Genomic DNA, 24181 nt, shown 5'->3' with positions numbered 1-24181 from the left:
AGAAAAAAAAAGACCAGGAGCTTCGTAGGTTGTCAGGCCTAGTGTTTGTTGCGTTACTAAACTTCATGAATATAATGCAAAGTAGAACTTTTGACTACATCAGGTGTTCCTTCATACTCATATTTTCATGCGCACACACGTAAAAAGAAAGACTTATGTTGCAATCATTCAAATATATACGATAAATGTGTGCTTTGATGCTAATTCACTGAAAGGGCACATTTTTGGGCTGTGAGGTGAAAGGATCATAGGTCAGCAAACACTCGCGAATCGACCCCCTCAAACTCATACCAACCTGCGAGTCTGAGCGAACGCAGCTGAATTGCATTTTGGTGAGTTTCAGTCCAAGTAAGCTTGGCTGTTTAGAATTCTAGTGAGTCTGAGCCTGAGTGAGCCCCAAGCAAAAAGTACATTTTGCGAGCGAGTCTAAGTAAGTTCTGTTTACTTTGCTTTCATATGAAAAGGATGCAGGCAAATTGTTTTGTATACTGCACATTTTCCTTCAATTTTCAGGGTCTCTGACTATGCATCATCGAATTTGATGACCGTGTCAAACCTGGGTGTTTGCTTTGGTCCAACATTACTTCGGCCTGAAGAGGAAACTATGGCAGCCATCATGGACATAAAGTTCTGCAATGTGGTTGTTGAAATCCTCATCGAAAACTGTGATAAGGTAAAGTTCAACCAGAAATTCATTCACAATTACGGCAAAGTAAAAACATGGCAAAACTACTTGTTTCGTAATATTGCAGCTCTTTCCCCTTCAATACAGATTGGTAGAATTTTTACATTATTTGTTCCACTTCAGTGGCTAAAGGATGCCTTACAAAAAGTAACAAACAATGCAGCTTGACGAGTAAGTCTAGGGCCTTGGAAAACATTTGACAGGGTACAGCGGGGATACACATTATGAGATTATTTCATGATCATTATTAAAAATTACAAAAATGTGAAATGAAGGAAAGAACAAAGTAAAGCATATAAGTTGAACTTCGGTATAACAAAATTCTCGATATAATGAAGTATTTAACTTTTCGTAACCTCTTGTCCATAAACACCATCTATTTAGAACCTCAGTATTACAAAGTGTGTTTGTATGCTATTTCAATATAACGAAAATTGCAAAGTAATGCCTAGACAAATTGCAAATTTGCAAAGTAATGCCTAGAACCTCAGTATTACAAAGTGTGTTTGTATGCTATTTCAATATAACGAAATTTGCAAAGTAATGCCTAGACAATAAATGGAAACTTCTGCAGACGCAGATGGTCAAATGATTGAATTACAAGTGGCTGCTTGAAAACGTACCTCTCAAATTGTGCACCTCTCAAATCGGCCCTAAGGGGACCTCTGAAGTGGAGCCGCATCATGTTCCGTATAAAGTGCGATAAGATCCTATCAGGGCCCACACTTTGTGCTTTACATGTGAGTGAAAGTGTGCGAGGGTGAGACAAGAAAGATGATGGCTTCATGAGTACCGCCTTCTCATGGAGCAAGGCGAAAGAGAGAGCGGGAGGGGAGCTCGCCCAACTCAAACTAGCATGCAGGAAGGGGGGGGGGGGAGGTAAGTTGTTGCTGGCGCTGCATGCATTTGTCTTGGCCATGACTGCGCATAGCTGTAAGCGCAGCCAGAGTCCTTCCTTTTTTTTTTTTTTTCTGGTCACGAAACTGCCGCCTCAGTTTCATATAGAGCCAGCGCCCGCCGCTAGAGGTGCAATCGTGCATCAGAGGGCATGCGAACGCCACTACCGCTGAGGTTGTGTGCGGGGCAGACACGGTATTCTAGCTTTCTCAACTTCCTCAACCGTCGCTTTAGTTTCACGTAACTATTTTTAACATTGAATATGCTTAAATTACTGCCTGAGTGCGTCTTCTGCTATGATATGAGCGCCCGGCACGAAAAAAAAAAAGCCGCATATAACATGGAGCTTGCGGTGGTCTCAGACAAAAAGAAAAAAAGAAAGAATCTGGGATTTTAAGAGCCAGAACCGGGATACGACTATGAGGCACGCCGTAGTGGGGGACTCATAATTAATTTTGACCACCTGGGATCCTTTAAAATGCACCTAAATTTAAATAAACGTAAATAAATGTCTGAATGAGATTTAGGTAGGATTAATGCAAGACAAACCTCGCTACTAGATGTCTTTAAATGCACCTAAAGGTCTGCAAAGCGATGCCATTTCTATATGACATTTAGCTAGGATTAATGCAAGACAAACTTTGCTACTAAATGTCTTTAAAATGATCCTAAATTTAAATAAACTGGTGTTTTGCATTTCGCCGGGGGCGAAATGATGCCGCTGTGCACGGCCGGGTGGTCTCGGTCCAGATTTCTACATCATGGCCGTTCACCTCAACACTTCAGTGGGCTCCGCTTTTTAATATTTGCCTGAAATTAAACACCGCGCATTCGCAACAAAGCGCCAGTGGTCCCACTTATCACCAGATGCAAACATATAGGCTGTCACCCCCCTTACCAGTAAGTAAGCGCCAACTCTCCATTGCTCATAGCGCCAGATTGTTTGCCGAACACAGCTGTTAACTTTCTGTTAAACTGTGCTAGAGAAGGACTCTGACTGTGGGCAGTATCTTATAAGGAGATCGAAAGAATCAAATTGTTATTGCAAAGGGCTGCTATCATAGAATACTTAATGACAAGGAAAAGGAAATTGAGCTGCTCCGTGCGCTTAAGATTTTTCTGCGAAGCGATGCCATTTCTGAATGAGATTTAGGTAGGATTAATGCAAGACAAACTTCGCTACTAAATATCTTCGGTGCGGCTTTTAGCAACGGATTAAGGCAAACGTGAAGTGTTAGGACCTTGCGCAGTTGAAACTAGCTGTATTGTAATTAGGCAATTGCCTTAGCAAGCAGTTGTTTAGAAGCGCCAGTAAGCCCAGCACTTATTCACGCTGCTCGTGGTTTTGACGCAGAAACGACGAGACTAGGTATTTTGGTTCTTAATGCGCAACTATTTACAATATGTTAAAAGCTTTATAATTCGATTTTGTTAAAAGCATGACACTGATATAATAAGCATAAAGAAATAACATCAAACGTGAGAGATATGCATTGGGGGGCAGGAAACAAACACCAGCAAACAAATGGCAATAAATACAGAATGCATAATCGATTGTTTCTGTAAACAAGAAAGTGTAAAGCATAAGCATTTCATAACACATGGCAAAACAACTCTCAAACGAACACAAGTAGCCACATCACAAATACAGCAATATTTTTTTTAATGGCTTGTTAGAGATACCACCATTCTACTTCTTCAGCTGTTACTTGCAACACGTGTTTGGCATCATTGTCCCATCCTGCCACTTCAACTAAACAGCCCAGCACTCAAAAAATAGCGTAGCACATGCACAGAACGCACCCGATTACTCAGCTCGCCTCGAACTGCGCATGCGTTTTGGTACGCGAACCATGCCCTCTGTGCCACAGTGGCGCCACGTCGCGGCACCTTTGGGCAGCTTATGAACCTCACCCATAGCGTGACGGCGGAGTTTCGCGACCAGAAAAACATGGAAGGACTCTGGCGCAACTGAGCGCATACGCAGCCACCCACCCTGGTTTAGAAGTAATCTGCTGCGTATGCAAATAGTGGGCATGCCGAGACGGTGCGACATCATGTTAGCTGTCTTCCCGCTGGTTTAGTATTGGAGGTTGCATAATCTCGAGTTTCGGAGAATCGTTGGAGCAAGAGGCAGACAAAGCATTCGCCCGCTGCCAGCGTGTTTCATGAATGCCTCATCCCAGTGCGGGCGACACTATCAGCTGTGGGGACAGAGTGCTCACAAAGCGTAGCTGGCTTCACGTAATTGATACGGCTGATGTGAAGGTATCCTCGACGTGGCATGAAATCGTATCCTTTGTTGCACACTTCCAAATTCATCAATATAAAGTGTTTTCTCATTCAAATTCACTTTTTCTGATTGCCCGATAATTTGAAAAATTCTACGGCCCCTTTCCTTGTAAGAAAAATCTATCAGTGACTATACTTATTTGCATAAAAGGTCAAATTTCTATACAACGAAATTTTGATATAACGAGGGAAATTGCCGATTTTATCTACTTCGTTATATCGAGGCTTAAGTGTATTTTAGAGACCAAATAAACACGAAAATTTAAAAGAGCAACTCATGCACATAGAAAAAAAAAGAATATACATAGCTTTAATGACAAATTCGAAATGTACAGGCATTACCATGCAAAAAATTAAAAATGTAACGGCATTACTATGCAAAATTCTACATTTTCACACTGATAAATTAATACCCTTTAGGATAATAACGTTCCAATTCCAACTTCTTTTTTTTTTTTAGTTGAAGCGAACTTACAAAAGCTCTATTCGATATCTGGAAAACCAATACAGTCGACTTCCATTAATTTGACCCTGACAGGACCGACGAAACTAATCGAATTATTCGGCAGTTGAATTAAACAAGGTGCAGTAAACAAAGACGCCAAAACACACTGCTGATCATTTGGCAGTATTTGTCCTATTGTAAGATGCCCTCGAATCAAATGCGTGCTCACTTTTTATGTGTCTAAAGCAGAAAACTAAAGCAGAAATGACATTACATCTCCTAAACACAGTAGAAATCCAATGCGCATCTGATTCTTTAGCAAGAAAAATGGGTAACGGTCTAATACATATTGCTACGGTGGCCTGTTTCCTAAAATCAGGTTAGCCACAATATATCCATTTTATGCAGTAACGCATGCAAGTGCCATGAAGGCTGTTTTGATTTCATGTTTTTTGCATGACGCAGGCAATTTCTGGCCCAATTTTCTTGCTGCAAATGAAGTGTGTTGACATATTGTAATACATGCCCTTGATCGGTCACATATGCATGAGCCAAGGTATACGTACACAGATTAAACATTGTCACTGAACAATGCAGAAGCATTTCAGCATTTCCCTAAAAGCATTTTTCCTATCTGTTATTGCAGAAAAATAAATATTCAGTCAGCACACCATGTAAGCACAGAATATAAACTTCGTCCTTTGGTTAAAGCTGCTGAAGGCCTCACTTTCCGATGCAGCAATGAAAAGTTTGCACACTTATTGCAGAAACATTGCAAATCATTTTCAGTGAAGTGGCTCCCTGCAGTCTTTCCAACTGCTTACGGGAGAACAGAAAGATTGAGCTTCGACGTATGCCTTTTGCGTGCCTTGGCAGGCTGCATGTTGCAGCACTTAGGCATAGCACACACTGGGTCACTATGCAGCAACAGTGAAGAGGACGCGCATGGCAACTGGAAAAATAGTCACAGATTTAGAACATGCTCATTGCCCTGCAGTGCCATTGTGTTTTGCAGTGTGCAGTTTTCAAATTTTAGGTTTCGAATGTTGCGCGCCGACGGAAGTCCAGTCTTTCATAATTTCCCCTATGCAGTGCTTCTGATACCTGGAAAAACATATGCATACATAAGTGTGCATGTGATTTTGCAGACATAAGACAGTACCGTTATAATCTTGATGCATGTACAATGAAGGTGCAGTTTCTCAACATTCATGTACTCTTATCGTATTCATCAGAAAATCATTTTTATGCATTTTCTAATGAGCTGAACACTTTTGTCTCATTTAACTCTGTGGTGCAGATATTCAAAGCTTTCCCGCATAAAGAAGAGGCTAAAGTGTCCACTCCAGCATCCCGGTCGTTAGATAGTGGGCAGGCAGCAACACCGTCGGAAGTAGTCCTGAGAGAACGATCGTCAGCACGTCACTCCTCACGTGCACACTTCACCGAAGGCCCTGGCTACACCTCACCTCTAACAGAGCTGGTAAGCGTACCACTTGGCTATCAACTTGATTACCATACTAATTAAATCTGCTCAATTTTCCTTACAAATGCACTTTCCATAACCGCAAATAAATGTCAACGATTTGTTTTCATTTTCTTTGATGCGGAATGGTGTTCGGGCTTGGTGGGGGTTAAAAGGTCACCAAAAATTAATCCTAAATTAGCCGAGTGGAGCTTTTCTTTCTTTAACTCAGTTTGTTTTTCATTGGTGTGATGTGGTTGATTATTGACAAAGGAAATGTAGGGCAATGTTTCCCTTCCTGAATTTTGCACCTGCATCACAGTGCCAGTACATCAGTATATGGCATTGTGACAGCTTTGAGTGACAGCTTTGAGAACTACCGTACTTACTCGTATAATGAACGCACCCCCAACTTTGCCACTACGCAGTCCCATGATTGAACGGCCATGCTGTAGTTTTTCAGAGAGACTACAATCTTTGCCTCTCGCACGTGTGTTTAAAGCAAGCGCACTTAATGCTTAACGCATCCTTTTGCCAGTGCCAGCCAAAAGGCACCTCGCAGATTCGAGAGAGAGGAAAAAATGCAACTGGCTCTCAGCAACATACGCAGTTTACGTGCATTAGGCTGACGTAATAGGAGAGCACGCGCACAGGATGGCGTGGTGCACGAAAGAGTTGAAGTGAAGAAGGGGCGGCTAACACTTGGTTGGCATAGTGGTCATATTCGGGCGCAGTCTCTAATTCATGTGTCTGTGGCTCGCTTTTATGCCTGCCTTGGGTTACGATGTGTGTGATGGGCCTTAAGTAGAGTTATACACCTGCTGCAGGACATTGAGTTTATCTGCCCATAAAACGGAAACGACGATCAAACACCGATAAACTTTGACATGCCGATGAGCAGAACGGTCAAGGAAAGAGATGCACATTGCGTGCTTGTCAAAACAGGTGCGCATTTCAATGTGATGCTTGCGATAATGGCAAACGGCCGGAAGCGGCTGCAAGGATGAGCTGGGGCACAATCACAGATCACTGTTTGGAGCACATATTCAGTTTCACTGTGCGCAATTGGTCTAGGCCGTGCCAACTTCGCACAGCTGACGCGTCGGTTGTTTATTCCTTGGTGTAACCACGATGTAGGTCAAGCAGCCAGCGGCCTGAACAGCAGGTGTGGTTTCAATGCTGAGTGAAGTTTCAGTTTGCAAGTGGTACACAGGAATTTTTACTGCTAAGATAAGTTATCTAATGCATGTTCCAAATCGTTATCGTCCTAATTTTCAATTTTTTCTGTTTTGAAAATTCTTCCATGAAATTTACCTTGCATAATAGACACACACGCCCAACTTTGCTTCGGTATATTGGGAAAAAAAGTGCGTTCATTATCCAGGTAAATACAGTACTCCCATGCAAAAACAGCCTGAACACAAGAAAATACTTTGAGATCACTGACATCAAAGTGATGTACCAACACTGTGCTTTCGGCGCAGAATTCAAGTTTGGTCTTAATTTGCTCCGCCAGTTGTTGAATTTTATTGTTGAATTGAATATTGAGTTTGAAAGAATAATTTACCAATCAAATCTTCTTTCGAGTTGCTTTTTAGTGTCCCTTTCATATGTGACCCTTAGTACCTCAATAATCCATCAGTCAATCAATCAATCCAATTTTATTGATGAATAAATTAGTACAGAAGCAGTTGTATACAGGAAAGGGTCTCAAAGTAAAAACTGCAGGCAGGACCCCATGATAAAGCCAAGTGACCAGACAATCTCTTTATTATAAGTACTAATTGTGGGATTGTTCCAGAATAAGGTGGCACATGCTCTTCGTGTCAATGACGATGCCATTTCATTTGCAGCAGCGGGTCTACCCAGGAAGGCCCTACTCTTCCCAGCCTCACGTGGAGGCCAAGCGATTCAATTCATTGGCAGCGGCCACCCAAGCAATCCGTGCCAGCCAGATGTCGACTGTTCTGTCCCATCCAGCTGCTGTCACAGCTTTCAGTGCTTCCCGGTCAGGTGTGTGTCCTCGTATATTATACGACAACCAATATGGAAAGGTCAATGAATTGTGATGCTGGAATTTAAAATATTCTCCATCTTCACTACGCAGAGTGCTGCGTTTTTCAATTTTGTATCTCCTACACTGTCGGAGATACAAAGGAGGTGCATGAAATGTGCAGTATGCTACAGATTCTCATAAGGGGAGCGACATTTTATGCCATGACCCTATCATGTGATGAGCAAAGAGCCTCCCTTTGGACTTAAGTCAATTAGTTAGCAGACCATTTATGTAGAAAAAAAGTCTTGGGACCCTGCCCTTAGAAGTTTTTATGCAGGCAAATAGTGGAATGCTGCTGTTATTCTTAATGTCTTGAGGGCCATGCAACCATCTGTTGCTGTGCAGTGGCTGCTCATATGTACATTTAGTGACCATACTCTTTCCATTTCCCACTATTCTTTGTCCTTTTTCTATTCTCCCACTGTATGATAAGGTAACCAACAGACGGCTTCTGTTGTTAACCTGCCTGCTTTTCCTCTCTGTGTCTCCTTCACCAAAAGAGAGAGAGAGTGAAATCATTAGAGAAAAGCAGAGAAGTCAGTCTCAGCCAGCATGATCTGTCATGCTACCGTAAAAACCCGCGTATAATACGAACCCGCATATAGTACGAGGTGAAATTTGTGGGACGCAAAATGGATAAAAAAAAAGCTTTATGCACAGACAATACAAGATAGGAAAACATTTATTTAAATTGCACTCCGCACTCCACTTGCTGTCCTCCTCAGCCGCACTCTCTTCAGATAGTTCTTTGTCGGACATATCTTCCCAGAGGTACTCTTCCCATGGACGGGAACCACAACAGTGCGCTGGGCTGCCTACGCCACACAGACTTTATCCAGTCAAGCTCAAGATTCTCGTTCATCCAGCCTTTCTCATGGCATCTCCCGACCACATTTTTTGCCAGCTCTTCACCTTTAGGCACTGTCTTGCTCTTGAAAACGACATAGGGCGGGAGCTTGCATCCGTCTGCTGTGCATGACAATATGACGGTAACTCGCATTTTCTCATTGCCAATGGACCAGACATAAACTTGTTTAGAGCCCTTTTTGTGCATGGTGAGGGGCGATGGCATCTCCAGATAAACTGGGATTTGGCCAGCATTGCCGATTTGCCCTAGCTGGAAGTTCTTAGACTTGTGCAGCGAAATAATGTGGCACAGGAAAGCCACAAGCAGCTGTTTGAATGATTCGGGCAGCTTTTGTGAAATGAAGTTCGGCGGCAGCGTAAGGAAAATCCAGCACGACACATATAGCGATAAATCCAGTGCTTGCTTGCTTTGAAGGCGGAGCTCGGTAGCCCCTTTTCTCTTGCAAGCTCCTTAGCTTTTGCCTGCATAAGCTCCACGCTCACAGCTAGATGCGCGGCTCACTGTTGGCGTACGTACTCTGTCAAGGCAAGTTCAATTTCTGGGAATGTCCCACTCTTCGGGCCATGAAAGCTGCTTCGCATTCCGCTGCATGCTTCCTTCTGTCGACACCATCCGTGAATGCTTCCCTCGTTGACACCAAACTGCTTCCCGGCAGCACTGTCACCGATGTCCTGTGTGGCTAAAATAACCTTTCTCTTGAAAGCAGCTGAGTACTGTTTTCATGGTCCGGACATCTTGGTCCTTCAATGCGCAATAAAAAAGATGCATTTCGCGAACCGTGGTTTGCACTTGTTATGGTGGTTAAACGTGTGCTGCCATGGTGTGCACTCAATTATAAAGAAACCAAGCCATAGCCATGCAGCAATAACGAAACCAAAACTTCTAGCCCAAATTTCTTACTGAAATTTTTGTTCGGATTTGCATGTAGTACGAGGTGAAAATTTGGGACGCTAATAATAGGAAAAAATTATATTCGACTTTTTATGGTACTCTGCTTTGGAGAATTGCAAACGAAAGGAGTGCTAAGGAATTTGGACGAAAAGAAGAAGGTGCGTATATACTTTATAAGTGCACAATTGCTGCATCACTGCTAGAGCTACGAGTTCAGTTTGGTAAAGCAAGCTGCTTCAACTTGTTGGCATGGCATCTTCCATTCTTGTTTAAGTATGCACAAAGAAATATGTAGATGCAGAAAAAGACAAACACATAAAGAACCTCTTTCCAATAAATATTTATTATGAAACTATGCCGGTCATATTATGATCCCACATAACCTGAAGATAGCAGAGACATGCATTCATTGCTAATGGAAGCAAGCAAAACCAGGTATCTTTAGACAGCACCTACCATAATAAATATCAACAGAGTATTCAACACATGCACAATTCTTTTTTTTCTTTATCTCTCTCTGCCTCTCTGTCTTCTCTTTTCCGGATAGGTCTCAGGCAAGAAATGTCTTGATAATGCACCATTCTTTTGGTTCGATTATACGGTTTGCTTCTATGATGAGCTATGTCATTCCATTCAGTGTTGTGTTTAGTAAAGAGCGCAAAATAGCCTTTGTAGTCACTGCTACCACATGTTATTGAGAACATTCAGTCTAGTGTTTAGTCGAGGGTAACATAGCCTTTCTAGTACTGCTGCTACGTTTTTTATTTTATTTATTTATTACAGCTCAAAGTGCCCAGAGATGGGGTATTGGATGGGCTGAGTTTAACAAAACAGTAATTCGAGAACAGCCTTGAATTTATGTGCATCAGAGTGGTGCATGGCGTTGGCAGGCAGACCATTCCAGCCCCTTGCAGTTGTCACAAAAAGTGAGCATAGATGGCCAGTAGTCTGCGCAAGCGGTGGATACACAATTTTTCTGTTGTTAATGTGGCTGGACTGGAAATGAGCTAGTATTATAGCTGAAATTTGAAGTGGCAAGTGATAGAGTTTGTTAAAAAGACACAGTCTGGAAATATGACGTCGAGATTCGAGATTAGCAAAACTGGCACGGGCTTTTAGTTCAGAAACGCTTGCATAACAAGAATATTCAGAGTAAATAAACTGGACTACACGGTGTTGAATTGATTCAAGTGTGTTAGATAGGTTATGTTGATGAGTATACCAAAGAGAGCATGCACATTCTAACTTAGGACGGACATATGAAACGTAAGCTAGTAATTTTACTGATGGGGGAGCAAGTGTTAGGTTCCGGCGTAGAAAACTGAGAGTTCGATTCGCGGCATTGGTTATGTTAAAGACGTGATGTGACCAAGTTAGGGTAGTTGAAAAGATAATGCCGAGGTATTTATATGATTCAGCGGATTATATTTTGGAACCGTATATGGTATATTTCCCTGGTTGGTGATACTGTCTGTGATGGAAAGAAACTAGTGAGGTTTTTTTTTAGTATTTAATGCCATCAGCCATTCGTTACACCATAATTCAATATGTTTGAGGTCATTTTGAAGCAAGTTCATATCTGTACTGTTAGTTACTCGTCGATAAATTACACAGTCGTTTGTGAACAATCGAATATTAGAATATGTCTCAGTAAAAAGGGCATTAATGTAAATTAGAAAGAGTAGTGGCCTGAGAACTGGGCCTCGTGGTATGCCCGATAGTACAGATGATCATATTGATGATGAGTGTTAGCAAATACAAACTGCTGCCAGTTAGTGAGAAAGCTACATATCCAGTCTAGTACAAATGTATTAATGTTGAGATGGGAAAGTTTTAGAAGTAGCTGTTGGTGTGGAACTTTGCTGAACACCTTTTCAGTCTTAAGAATAGAACATCTGCAGGTACGTCCAAATCGTCGTTAGAACTTAAATTGTGAAAAAATAAAGCTAGTTGAGTGTCACATGAAAGACCTTTACAAAAGCCATGTTGAGCAGGATGAAATAGGTTATTGGATACTAGAAAGTTTACAACTTGTGAGTAAATAACATGTTCCATTAATTTGCAACAGACACTGGTTAGAGAAATGGGACTGCAGCTACTGCACAATGATGGAGGACCTTTTTTCGGGACTGGAAAAATCCTGCCTACTCTCCAGTCTTCTAGCACCACTCCTGATGACAATGATTGCTATAAAATAGCACATAAGATTGCGCTTACAGTTTTGGTGTTTTTGAGCGTTTTTGCATTTATTTCGTTGACACCAGACAAAGACTTAAGTTTTAATGAATCAGTGAGTTTCTCAATGCCGTTAGGACAAAAGGTAATATCAGGAACGACTGCATGATCGAAATAAGGGAAGGAAGGTAATATGTTATCAGGTTCAATGGTGAAAATGGATGAAAAAGCACGGTTAAATTGTTCAGCAGTTTCATGATTGAGAATGCAGCGATTTTGTTCATCAAACAGAGCTAATGGCTGGGAGTTATTAGGGTTAATAACCTTCCAGTATTTTAGGGGGTATATTTTAACATAGTCGGCAGCATTTGCGAAAAAAAAGATCTTTCTTCTTTATATTATCTCCATGTTATTGAAAACTTAGAGCCAAAATGAAATCCTTCAGCAGTGGTGAGTGGTCCATGCATGCAAAATACTAAAATATTGTAAGGGGACAGTGGGTGGTTGTGGTGCGAAAGTGTTCGTGTGCCCATTTGTAATTCTTCTAACCTCATGGTCACAGGAGTACTGTAAAAGCAGAACATATTAAGGAATCCAAAACTTCAGGGGAGGAAACTCAGAAAAGCAGTAGTGCAGATACACTCACCTTGGTTTATCTTGCGGAATCGATTTGTTAATGAAGCCTTAGTGTGTCAGCAACAAACACTATGGAGAGGAAACAGAGAAACATTAAAATATACTTATTTTACCCACATAGATGAGGCAACAGTAACTAGAAAAGAAAACAAATACACAGAACAAAATGCAAACCACTCCTGCATAGGCTGTTCATTCCTTTTTGAATATGCAGTGCAACTTTTTTTATTGCGGGATACTCCAGGCATATCTCTGCCATTGCCGTCGCCTTGAGGTTCCGTATGAAGTCCAAGGGTCATGAAATCATAGCCATGCACCATATGCTGTATGTGTGATTAAAAGCGTGCAAGGGTGAGCCGGCAATCGCGGCTCAATCTCACACACGCACGAGAGGAAAGCGAGGTAGTCTTTTGTTGCATGCAAGGCTCTGGGGGGAGATGGGGGGGGGAGCACATTCTACTCCGGGCGACCTGGGCACACCTGTCCAGGTCGCTGTATCTTGAAAGTCAACTGTGATAGGGACAGAGTGTACTCCACGCTGTGTTTTCGTGGATTAGTTTGCATTCATGTGAGATGCAGCACGAAGGTCAATTCATTCGCTGCTGCCACGCTTCCTCAGCGTTCTGACAGCAAGTTCCCGTGGTCATCGAGTGAGATGTGTTCATGTATGCTTGTGTGCGCATGGCACAATGCTTTGTATGCCTATTCTTACGAGTTTATATGGCCGATAAAACTATTGTCCTTACTTCATATATCTATCCACTAATTTGCTATTGCAATCGATGCTTCACCTTTCAGCTGAAACTGTGACCCTTTTCATTTTGTATTGCTTGTTTTGCTCTGTTTATCAGGTCTGCTATGATGACCGAGCTCATAGAATTAATGCGGTGGTGATGCTTTGCTAGTGGAGCAGCTCACAGGCTAATCATTTGGTGGTTTATTGATCGTTTTTTGATTTCCCATTATACATGTATGCATTGCTTTGTGTGCCATAAATGTGTGCCATAAATGTGTGTCATAGCCAACCCACAAGCAACTCGTCGTTTATGTTTCATCCAGAGACAAAGCATAGGAGGTGCTTTTGGACTTGTTTGAATTTTTCTCCCTGCTTCTGTTGCAGCTCCCACTGGAGGTTATGGGCCCAGGGACAATAGTCACAATGTGAACTCGAACAGCAGCAGCACAGAGTCCCTAAGCTCACGTTCAAATGCTTCCATCAGCCACCAATCACCAGTTCCCGGTGAGTGCTGCGCACAAGGCAATGCTTATTCAAGGCACACTTCCTGCAATCAGAATCAATTTGTTTATGACGAAAATGGGGATAATTACATGATAAGTATATATACAGAAGGAGGTCCCATAATTAGAAACTAAAATGAGACCTCCTGTGCATCATGACAAGAATTAATAATACAAACAATGGCAACATGTAAAATTTACTATAAAAAAAGTTTCTAGGATACAAGGCGTAAATGAACAGAAAAGCAGCAGATGAATGCATTAAACAATAACAAGGCTTTAGATTAGTCAACAAAAGGTGAAACTACAAAGGCAGCTTAAAGGGAAAAAAAAATGCGGAAGACAAATGTAAAAACAAAGTTAAAGTTAAAAACTAGAACACATACTACACTCAAATAGGAAAGTAGGAGGGAGCTAAAAGAAAGTGCTTAAGAGGAAGCTTTAGCTCGGGTGCTCCTATCTAAATACATGTAAAAGGAGAAATCGTCTTTCTCGCCAACCACTGCACCAAATTTGACAAAGTTTGTTGCATATAAAAGAAAAACTTTAAATCCAGTGACTGTTGGTTTTGCATTTTTAATTTAGGTCATCAATTTTTTGTTAAAGATTGGCACATATAGAAAATTTTTAGAAAACAAAACTATCAAGTTTAAGAGTTGTAACTCAACAATGAAAAGTCATATCACAATTCTGTGAATTGCATATAATAGTACATCTAATGCATACAAAATTGATGTTACACATAAATCTTTTAAAATTTAGTAATATTGAAATACAGCTTTTGCAGAACCCTTGTACACAACCTAACGAATTCAGGTAACATATAAATTGACATATTAAATTTGTCCGCTTTCAATTATCTGATGGATGCCATTTACAGGACTGCAATATTTGTTCTTGATGCAGAGCTATTAATTCGTAAACTTTGTGCTTCATTTTTTTTTTTCAAACCTTCAAATTTTTGAAAATCTTTTTAACAAAATTTAGGCCCTAAATCGAAATTCCGCTTCCAGCAGTCACTAGAATTTACCTTTCTCTCTCAAATGCGACAAATTTCATTAAAATCAGAAAAACGTTTTTTCGTCTTACATGTATTTGAATAGGCCGTGTCGTAGTTGGGCTCGAGCTAAAGCTTCCTCTTATATTCTGTATGAAATCTGTTCGCTTTGAACAATTTTAAAGGAAATGGTAATGTGTTTCAGATAAATAAAGTTGAAAAGTGTAATGACTGCTTACCATAGTTGGTGCGAACAAAGGGTTAAATGAAGTTCATATTGCCTGCAAATCTAGTATTGTTTATATTTGCAAGGGATGTCTTTGGTGTGATGGTTACTGGAATATCATTGTTTAATGCCCTAAAAATAAACATGACCAGGTTATGTATAACAAGATCAGTCACATTCAAAATATTATGTGCATGTAATAGCTGATTTGCGCTAATGCTACGAGGTGAAAATGTTATTAGGTGAATAGCTCGATTCTGAATGACTTGCAACAAAGTTAAGTGACTGTTATAAGTGTTTCCCCGTGATTCAATGTTATAGTTAATATGAGAATGAACAAAAACATAATAAAGCACTAATTCCGTTGCGCTACAAGACTGCTTACTCAAGGATACAGTCTTTTGCTTTGACTTTCATTTTAAGTATGGAAAGTGTCTCATTTCATTGTGCACAGTTTCAGAGGGGGAATGCACAATCCAATGAAAGCACCTGTGAATTTAGTGAGATATGAATGAATATGTAGTTAGTAAAGTTCAATGTTTACATTGAATTCAAGAAAAATGAGATTTTGCTCGCCAGTGCCAGTAGGAATTGGACCCATGATACTGTAGGAAAGTGCTTGAAGACGCACAGTTTAAGTGCCAAGCGCTATCACCCAAATTGCACACTGGGCAGTTCATGCTGTATGTATATAACGTTTGCAACACACTGAGAAAAGGGCCTCATGTTCGCATGTATTCTGAAAGCAACAGCAAATAGTACTTTCACACAGGTATTGCTGGCAATGTCCAAAACTTGTAAAGTGAGTGTAACTTGAAGTGATGCGAAGACAAGTACAGTAATCGAAAACAAATGCAACAGGACGATTTGATTCCCGTCTCTGTCCTCTTTGAGCTGCTTCAAGTTATACTCAAGATGCACCAACTCACCAAGATCAAGTTGTTGCTACTTGTAATATGAGTGCCTAGTATTTGAGGGAGTATTGATGCAATGAAAATTCCTTTTTCTATAGCCTGCATACACAATAATGTTGAAGGTTTCACAAACAGGATATCCCTACAATACAAGTCTTATCAGCAAGGTCTCTAATAACTATACGCGGTAATGAATTAAGTAGGGAGAGCTTCCTATTATGTGTCCAGGTGTTCAGACACCTGGGGAAGTATTCTGTAAGAGTCCACCTAGTGGACGTGTCCATTTCGTCTACTGTTGAAGTTCTGATTGTGGCTGGGTTGGGCTGGTGCGACCCCAGCAGCGAGGTGCCACAACCAATCAGCACTTAAGCAGAAGACGAAATGGACATGTTCACTAGGTGGACTCTTACAGAATACCTCCCCTGACAAAATGCGTGTACTGAAGCAATCACATAGTAGCCAGCATGCCATAAAAATGTTTATGCTTACATTGTTCAAAGGGGCATATCATGCTCAAGCTTACTTCTGCATGTGGGACAGAACATTCTCTTTTTTTTATTGTAGTATTTGGTGCGATATAATAATTGGTGAAACCGTAGAAATGCGACATTCAAGATAAAAATTCAGTCAACGTCAGTTTTTTCCTTTCTTTTTAAACTCCTGGGGACTGCAAAACGTAAAAAAATCTGGCAGTCCAAAAAAAAACGAGTGCATGCCTTTAACTGCCCTAAAGGGCTCAAATCGCCACAGCCGTGCCCAAAATAGCTTTAAAGGCCTTCCAGTAAAATTGTTAGACATCTCGGTGCTCATACTGTGACAGGATATGGTGGGTGTGCACATTTATAATTAAGGAACACATTTTATGTCCCATGACAGTGGGTTTTTTTGGTATGCTTCATCGCAATACATTGCATATGCTTGACCTATTATCACCGCTGCTTTGCGGCTAAGCTAACTTTCGGAACCGGCATTATGCAATGCTTTAAACTTTTGCCGTGCTTTCCGCGCTTCAACTTCACCAGTGTGGATTACGAAGGCGGATCCGGCGCCATTGCCAAATGCGGCTAATCTTTTAAATTAGAAACATAGCACCGAACAACAGGAAGCTTGATAATGAACGCCAAGAAACAGTTAGGTCTAACAACAGCACAAAACGACTACTCCAGCTGCCAGTGGATCGGCTTGCGAGTGCGGTGGTTTGAGGCTGTGAGATAATCAAAATTAATTCCTGCAGTTGAGACGTCAATTAGCGCAGTCACGGCAAAAAAATCCCAAAAAGTTTGGACCATAAAGGGCTTCCGTGTCTCAAATTTCAGACTTCCTTACACATTATCTCTTTAAGGTACTTGGTGGTGCCACAAAGGCATCAGAATGATCAGGCATGTCCGAAAAATTGGTCATTGACAGTGCACACCTTCTCACTTTCCTTAGCCTGACACTCTCACCCTAAGCCATCTTTCATGTTTTCTTTTTGGCTTGGCATTTCATGTTTCTTCTTCTGGTTTATCCAACATAAGGACCTAGTCACACTACAGCCTAGACTTTCGGAGCTGGCAGGTAGAGGGCATGCTGATGATTTCAGGTTGCACATTCAAGCATTCAAAATTTTTTTTAAGTTCCCGTTTACAGCTGTGTACACAGAATTTTTTTTACTGCAAAGACTATGAACAGCTCAAACACTTCGTGGCCTAAATATGCAGCCTGTAGTTCAGCAGCACGTTCTGTGCTTGGCTTCACGGCCCACACTGTTCACCTATGAACTCCAGGCTGCATGCTCAGGTTGTCATAATTTGAGTTTTTCTTGCTGGTCACAGATTCCAAAAAAACCTTTGGGGGGGTGGGGGGGGATCTTGTTGCTCATATAGCATGCTAAAGATAGCTTGCAGTGTAAGCTGTTCCATGCAATTTTCTAAACCTGCTGGTAGACTGCTTGGCAAAGCTTGCAGGCAGCATGCACTGGCACTCACATTTCTTTTTAGTCCCCATGTATGTAATGTAGTTTTACGATTTAACTGTGCAAAGATTTGCTGTGCTGTGTACATGTGAACACTATTTTCACAGCCAGCTTTTGATGCAACATTGATTGTCTAATATTTTTGTTGCAGCTACAAGAGAATTTCACTCATCATCACGTGTCCTAGATGCATCAAAGTGAGTAAACCTATTGCCACCTCCAGAGCCATAAGCTGGTGAGATGCCTCAATTTTACTAAATTTCATTGGCTCTTTTTGTCCAGGTCTAGTCAGTCGTCCACTCCAACCCATCACTACACAGGTGGAAGGTAAGCTTGCATTGTTTCATATGGCAAATTAAACTGGCATATTGAAACAAAGAATACAACACTGCACCGTCTTGTCTTTGCAGAAAAGTGAGGACCCTGTACGCGTGCGTCGGGGAAAATAACTCCGAACTTTCATTCGAACCCAACCAGATCATTGATAATGGTAAGCTGCACAGCTTTATACTGTGTTGCTTCACAGTGCAGTAGACGTTTTCTCACTTTTCCTTTTTCAGCTTTTTTCGTTGCCTCAAACCTGTTCTTCAGTAAGATTCAAAGCAATAGGGAGTTTAAGAAATAGCACACCCAAGTGTCTTTATGTACCCAAAGCCCTGCTTGCATTCTTGTGTGTACCTCATTTTTACATTCTTTTTTACACTATGCGGTTTCCGTCCCATAATTTCCAGTGCGCAAAGCCTAAAAGGCTCCCCATGTATTTGAGCTGTGACATCTTGTGCAAAAGGAATCTCGGATAAAAAAATGGCTTTAAGCTTTCTTATTTTGGCAGCAATACACTTACTATATTATGTAGTCATTGGTTTATTGTTTGATTGATCATTTAAATTGATTGGTAACACCATCAATTTAATTAATTGAATTTTGTCACCCAGATCTATTATACCTCTGCTATAAGAGCCATGAAATAAGAGCTACAAATTAAGTTTGACCATCTGGATCATTGAAATGACAACCTATGTCATGGTGCACTTTATTTCACACTTAGCATGGATTGCTGTGAATAATAGCATGACTTTTCACACTGCCTGCATAACAATAAAAAAAGTGTGCATGTGTAACTCCAAGCAAAAAATGCCAGAAAATTATTTGGATCCAATATTAGCAGATGCATTATTACTGTACTAGGTAGAGTTAGTCCTTATTTGGTATAAGCACATATTCATAGTATATTGGTATTGCCAAGAAACATTCTAGATATAGATGGTTACATTCATATCCAGTATAATGAAGTTCTAGTGTGATTACTTTACACCATTTTTTTCTGGCTTTGGCTACTGCTGTAAAATTGCTGCTGTCAATTTTGGCACATATCAAGCCTGGCACCCCCATAGCTACGAGAAAATAGCTTTTTCAACAGTCAGGAACACTTTTTTGCATCAACCCTTGTTAACCTTTATACAAGGCTGTGAAACTCTAGTGCAGGCAAGTGCTGTCACAAACCACAAGGTACAGTCTCTCACTGGTGAACAGGCTGCTTGGAATTGTAATGCCAAGGCAACATGTGCTTGTTTGATGTCTTAGGCATCCAATAACTTCAATGCGATTAGTTTTTGCTTGTGCCTTTATGTTGCTCTTGCTTGAAGCCTTGCATAGTATTTCTTTTGTCTTGCTGCAGCCATAGAAAATTGTCGTGGATTAAATTTTGTCTACAACAAGTTAAAAAAATATGAAAGGGTGTGAAAATTCAACCCTGTGGAAAGACTCCAGGTCTCATTGGCAGGCACGTTACATTGACCCACCAGACACCAGAAATCACTGATCAGTATTGCATTTCACAATGTTGCTACCCACATAGCCTCTGCAGCTTTGCATGCCAAGCATGAAAAAGAGTTATTGCCGCTCTTAGTGTCAGGTGTTGTGGCTGATCATTTCCTTTCTGTTTGTTCCTTTATCATCCTTTGTCTCCTTACCCTTCACTTCTCGGAACAGCATAGACAGTTTTGTAAATACAAGTTTAGAGCTTGCTTTAAACTGTGCAATTTTGTGTTTCCAGTCCGGCCATCAAGGGAGAGAGGCTGGCTTGAAGGCTACCTGAATGGGCGCTGTGGTCTTGTGCCTGAAAACTATGTTGAATTCCTGCCGTGAACAGGCCAAGCTCTTCAAGAGAAGCAAACCTCTTGATTGTGGTATGAAAGCACCTCTACAAAAGGACAGTGCATACCACATACTACAGTGATTCAGTGTGCCCTCCAACTCACCTGTGAGATATTTTTATTGACCGTAAGAAAAAATGAAAAATGTGTGACTTTCGCGTGACTAGAAGCGCAGTGACAGTGCTTCCCCTTCCATATGCCAAGGCATCAAGTTGCTCAGAAGCTCAAAACAATAACTGGACTCCATGCTTTCTTGAGGACTTTGCCTGCACGTTGACTACAACAGTGGCAAACAGAAGTGTGGCTTTAGGTCCGTTATTATTTTCTCTTGTTCTGAATAGAAGCACATGTTTGCTCCGTATTTTAGCCCAAATGGCAGTGATGTTGGTTTAGAAGGGATGTGTTTTCTCTCTCTCTCAGTGGTGTGTCGTCCATGTCCTCTGTACATGTACAAATGCTTGTTGTGCCAGTAGTAATTGTTGCTTGGCTTCCTCTCAAAGTGTTTTCTTTTTCTTCCCACCTCAATTTCTCTGCTGCCAGCCATTCGCAGGGAAAGGACGATGCACACACCGAATGTCCAGTGCAATAGGGTGCATTTCTTGCTTTTAAGTCGTTGAAGAGTATGTTTTTATCATTAACTGAAGGAATACTAAAGAGAAATATTAAATTAAGCTACATTGGTAGATGATTGTACATCTTATTGCAGATAGCCAGAAATAATGAAAAAAACAGAGTACAAGTGGTCTTTGAAATTTCTAGTGACTTTGGGATGTCAAATATTTTTGATACATCTTTCACATTTAGAAGTAAGCAAAGAATCAATCTAGCAAATTCTTCAGACATTTCATGCACAAACGGAGCCACAATATATTAAAACACGTAACATTTCATGATTCATGCTGGTGTCAATGGCACCGCTGTTCGGGTATGAAATTCAAGAGGAGAAACCTGTCTGCTAATAATAGCGCTTTCCTGCCAAAGAAATACAATTAGAGTTTTGAAATTATGATCTACCATTCTCAATTGACTTACTGTTTCTCTCTAGTGTGCCTCCATTGAATGCCCTGTGGAATAGATGATACTCTGTGAAGTTCGTCTCGATGTCGAACATGCCAAATGATGTGTTTCAATGCGCCATTAACTCTCCTCATTCTGTATTTGTACAGTGGCTGTTCTTCTGTACATAATGCAGCACAGATTTCACCATTCTTTAACTGTGGTGCACATCTTGCAAAGTGGGGTTGCCAAAATCACACTCGTGGAGCCTGGTGTATATAGTGAGAGCATATCTTGTTAAAAATCTGAAGTTATAGCTGTTTATTTTTTACTTTCTTCTCTAAAGCATCTAGTTAAAGCCCTCATCTTTTATTTTTACTCAACTCTTTCTTTTTGCATAAAAATTAGTAATGCATACATGCCTCGCATATGTTCATGCTATGAATGTCATACATGAATTTCTTGCAACGAATTTATTTCTTGGATACCCATGACTTGCATGGCCTTGCTGTTGATGTTGCATTTTAGCTCTATGTTGGTTTTGCTTTGAAATGATGTTGTGAGTTTTGTGTTGGCAAAAATTTTCGTTCTTTTGCATGAAGCACAGAATGGTTGGGACTTTGTTGCCAGTTTATTGGACGAAATGTATGCTTTTTAGACCAAACATCGAACCACTCACTGTCATGACCAAGTTGATGTCACGGTTGTGCAAAATTGTCAAATAAATTATTGCCGTGAGTGTTTTTTTACAAGCAGCATTCCTATGAGTTGTGTGACAAAAGGCGAAGTATCTGTCCAAAGTCAGTGTTATTAGAGCCATTTATGTGTTTCCTAGCAAAGTGCATATCAAAGTAGCTCTTCATGCAGGATCTTATCACTAGAAACCTGGCCATCTGCTGCAAGACACAGCTTCTATGTGGAACTCTTGCAAGGTAAAGGATCCCACCAACAGATCACTTTCAATACTGCAAGCAGCTAGTTCACTTCGTTTTTCAGCAGATTACAATGTAAAGTACTAGCAAAAAAATGTACTGTTTGATTTATAGGTGTTCCAACTGTCATTGCATCAAGTATATCTCAATCAAGAAACAATATTACATCGAAGCCATTTTTGTCTTGTGCTTAGACTCGTAATTTGCAGTAACATGTAATCTCCTATCCATGTAGGTTGATGCTGAATATTGATGTTTTGCAGTTTATTTCAGTATGTAAGTTAGTGGTTATAACGTACCTGTATGTGCAGGAACAATTTCTTAGTTCACTATCAGACACTTTCCTTTTCCATGGGCTCCTGGGACTTATAATAGGAGTGGGTATACTATACAGAGAATACACAAGCAAATAACAATGCACTTAATATGCAAGGAAAGAAACAAAAGGCAAAAGTAAAATGGTCACAAATGCAATGGCACACATGTAAAATGCTTATCACTTTGGAAGAACAGGCTATATACGTTGTTCAATTTGATCTCAAATATGTTTCTCAATTGCATCTGATCAAGTGCATGCCAGTTCCTGAAACCTCTTCACAAAATAAATGTGAACTAGTGAGCAAAGCAGAAGATACAAGGAAACTAATATGCATTCTAGGCTGCACTCATAAAATTGTAATAGACCTGAAATAGTACTCAGATGGGCAGCTACAATGTTTAAAAATAAACGGGCTGATATGTATCAGTGCTACAAAAAAAATTATAAATAACAGCGCCCAAATGCAAGAATGCAACTTAGAAATGCAGTAATAAGTGAGTCCATTAGTGCACTAAGGATATTTTTCTTGGGGAGAGGGTTGAAATTTCGACAACAATTTACATAACCACACAGGTGGTACCACATACAGGTTTAGTTCGTAAAGTAATGAGACTGCATCTGATAAAAAGAATTTATTGATCCAATTGGTACATATTAAAATTCTTCAAAATAGCCTTCTCGGGAGTCAATACACCGTGACGAACACAATTTCCATGCCACAAAGGCTGCCTGGAAGTCAGCTGCCATAGCCTCTTTCAGGGACTCTGTGACAGCCCGTTGGATGACGGGAACATCGTTGAAATGCTGACCTTTCAGGCTTCTCTTGAACTTTGAAAACTAGAAAACGCCTGCTGGGCTCATGTCAGGGCTGTACGGTGGTTGCAGCATGGTTCCAACCCCTATCTGTTCACAACAAAGACGGTGTGGGCTGAAGCTTGTCATGGTGGAGATCCCACCGATCGGCAATCTCCAGTCATTTCCATTTGACAGTTCTGTGAAAGCGCTCGACAACTTGTTTGTAGAGCACGGCGTTGACAGTTCGTCCCAGGGGCACAATTCCTTTGCAGACTACCCCACACTTATCAGAAAGGACAATGAACATTGTCTTTTCCTTGACTTTCGACATTCTCACTTTCTTGGGGCACGGGGCGTTCACGGTGTGTCACTCTGTACTTCTGTGCTTGGTTTCGGGGTCGTACTGGAACACCCGTGATTCGTCACCTGTTATTACGCCATCTAAAAAGTCCCGTTCACTTTCTAACTGCATCTCACGGGAAACACAAACTCGTCGTTTTTGTTCATCGCTCAACACCTTTGCCACGCCATGGTCGCATAGTGGCTATGGTGTTGGGCTGCTAAGCACGAGGTTGCGGGATCAAATCCCAGCCATGGCAGCCGCGTTTCGACGAGGACGAAATGCGAAAACACCCGTGTATTTAAATTTAGGTGCTCCAAATTTCCGGAGTCCCCCACTACACCGTGCCTCATTATCAGAGTGTGGTTTTGGCATGTAAAATCCCATAATTTGAACGTCATCGTGCTTTCTGATGTTGCCCGAGTGCTTTTAAAGTTTCTTGCTGTTAACATCTGGTGATGTTGAAACAAACTCAGGACCTGGTACTAGGCAGTCTGCATTGTTAGAACTTGATAAGCTGCCTGATGATCCTACTGAACAGATGACCATCATCTTTCAGTTACTCAAAGATTTAAAAAATGCATGCAATGCAGTCATCAAAGGGCCAAAGTGAACTTGTTATGGACGTTAAAGCCATCAAGGCTAGCCAAAAAATATTGAAACAGATAGTTTCCATTGAAAAAAGGTTAACCAAAACCTACTTTTTCAAGGCTTGCCTGATTTGCGTGAAACATGGGCAAAGTCTGAGGCACTTGTAATTGATGCCTTTATACTGGCGTGCTCGAAAGCCCATTAGATAATGTAGTCCAACGTGCTCACAGCTTAGGGCGCTTTGAACCCAACAAAATCCGTCCTATCATGGTTAAATTTTCATATCACAAAATAAAAGAAATGGTGCTTTTC

The 24181-nt window shown here is 40.9% G+C and overlaps 1 protein-coding gene across 2 annotated transcripts in view; it reads left to right on the top strand.

Annotated features, from left to right (window-relative positions):
* Graf (GTPase regulator associated with FAK) overlaps positions 1–21650 on the top strand; it is a 59928-nt gene extending 38278 nt beyond the window's left edge. For both annotated transcript variants that reach the window (XM_065426855.2, XM_065426854.2), the window contains exons 19-26: positions 514–673; positions 5620–5802; positions 7638–7797; positions 13531–13650; positions 17892–17937; positions 18023–18067; positions 18151–18230; positions 19797–21650. In XM_065426855.2, the coding sequence (XP_065282927.2) occupies positions 514–673; positions 5620–5802; positions 7638–7797; positions 13531–13650; positions 17892–17937; positions 18023–18067; positions 18151–18230; positions 19797–19888 (886 nt within the window). In that variant the 3' untranslated portion in view covers positions 19889–21650. The remainder of the gene's footprint in view (positions 1–513; positions 674–5619; positions 5803–7637; positions 7798–13530; positions 13651–17891; positions 17938–18022; positions 18068–18150; positions 18231–19796) is intronic.
* The last annotated feature ends 2531 nt before the right edge of the window (positions 21651–24181 follow it).

This window comes from Dermacentor albipictus, chromosome 3 (assembly GCF_038994185.2).
Source record: "Dermacentor albipictus isolate Rhodes 1998 colony chromosome 3, USDA_Dalb.pri_finalv2, whole genome shotgun sequence".
In the NCBI taxonomy this organism is placed as follows: domain Eukaryota; kingdom Metazoa; phylum Arthropoda; class Arachnida; order Ixodida; family Ixodidae; genus Dermacentor; species Dermacentor albipictus.
The sequence above is the reverse complement of the archived record's forward strand: the minus strand, read 5'-3'. Positions and strand labels throughout refer to the sequence as shown.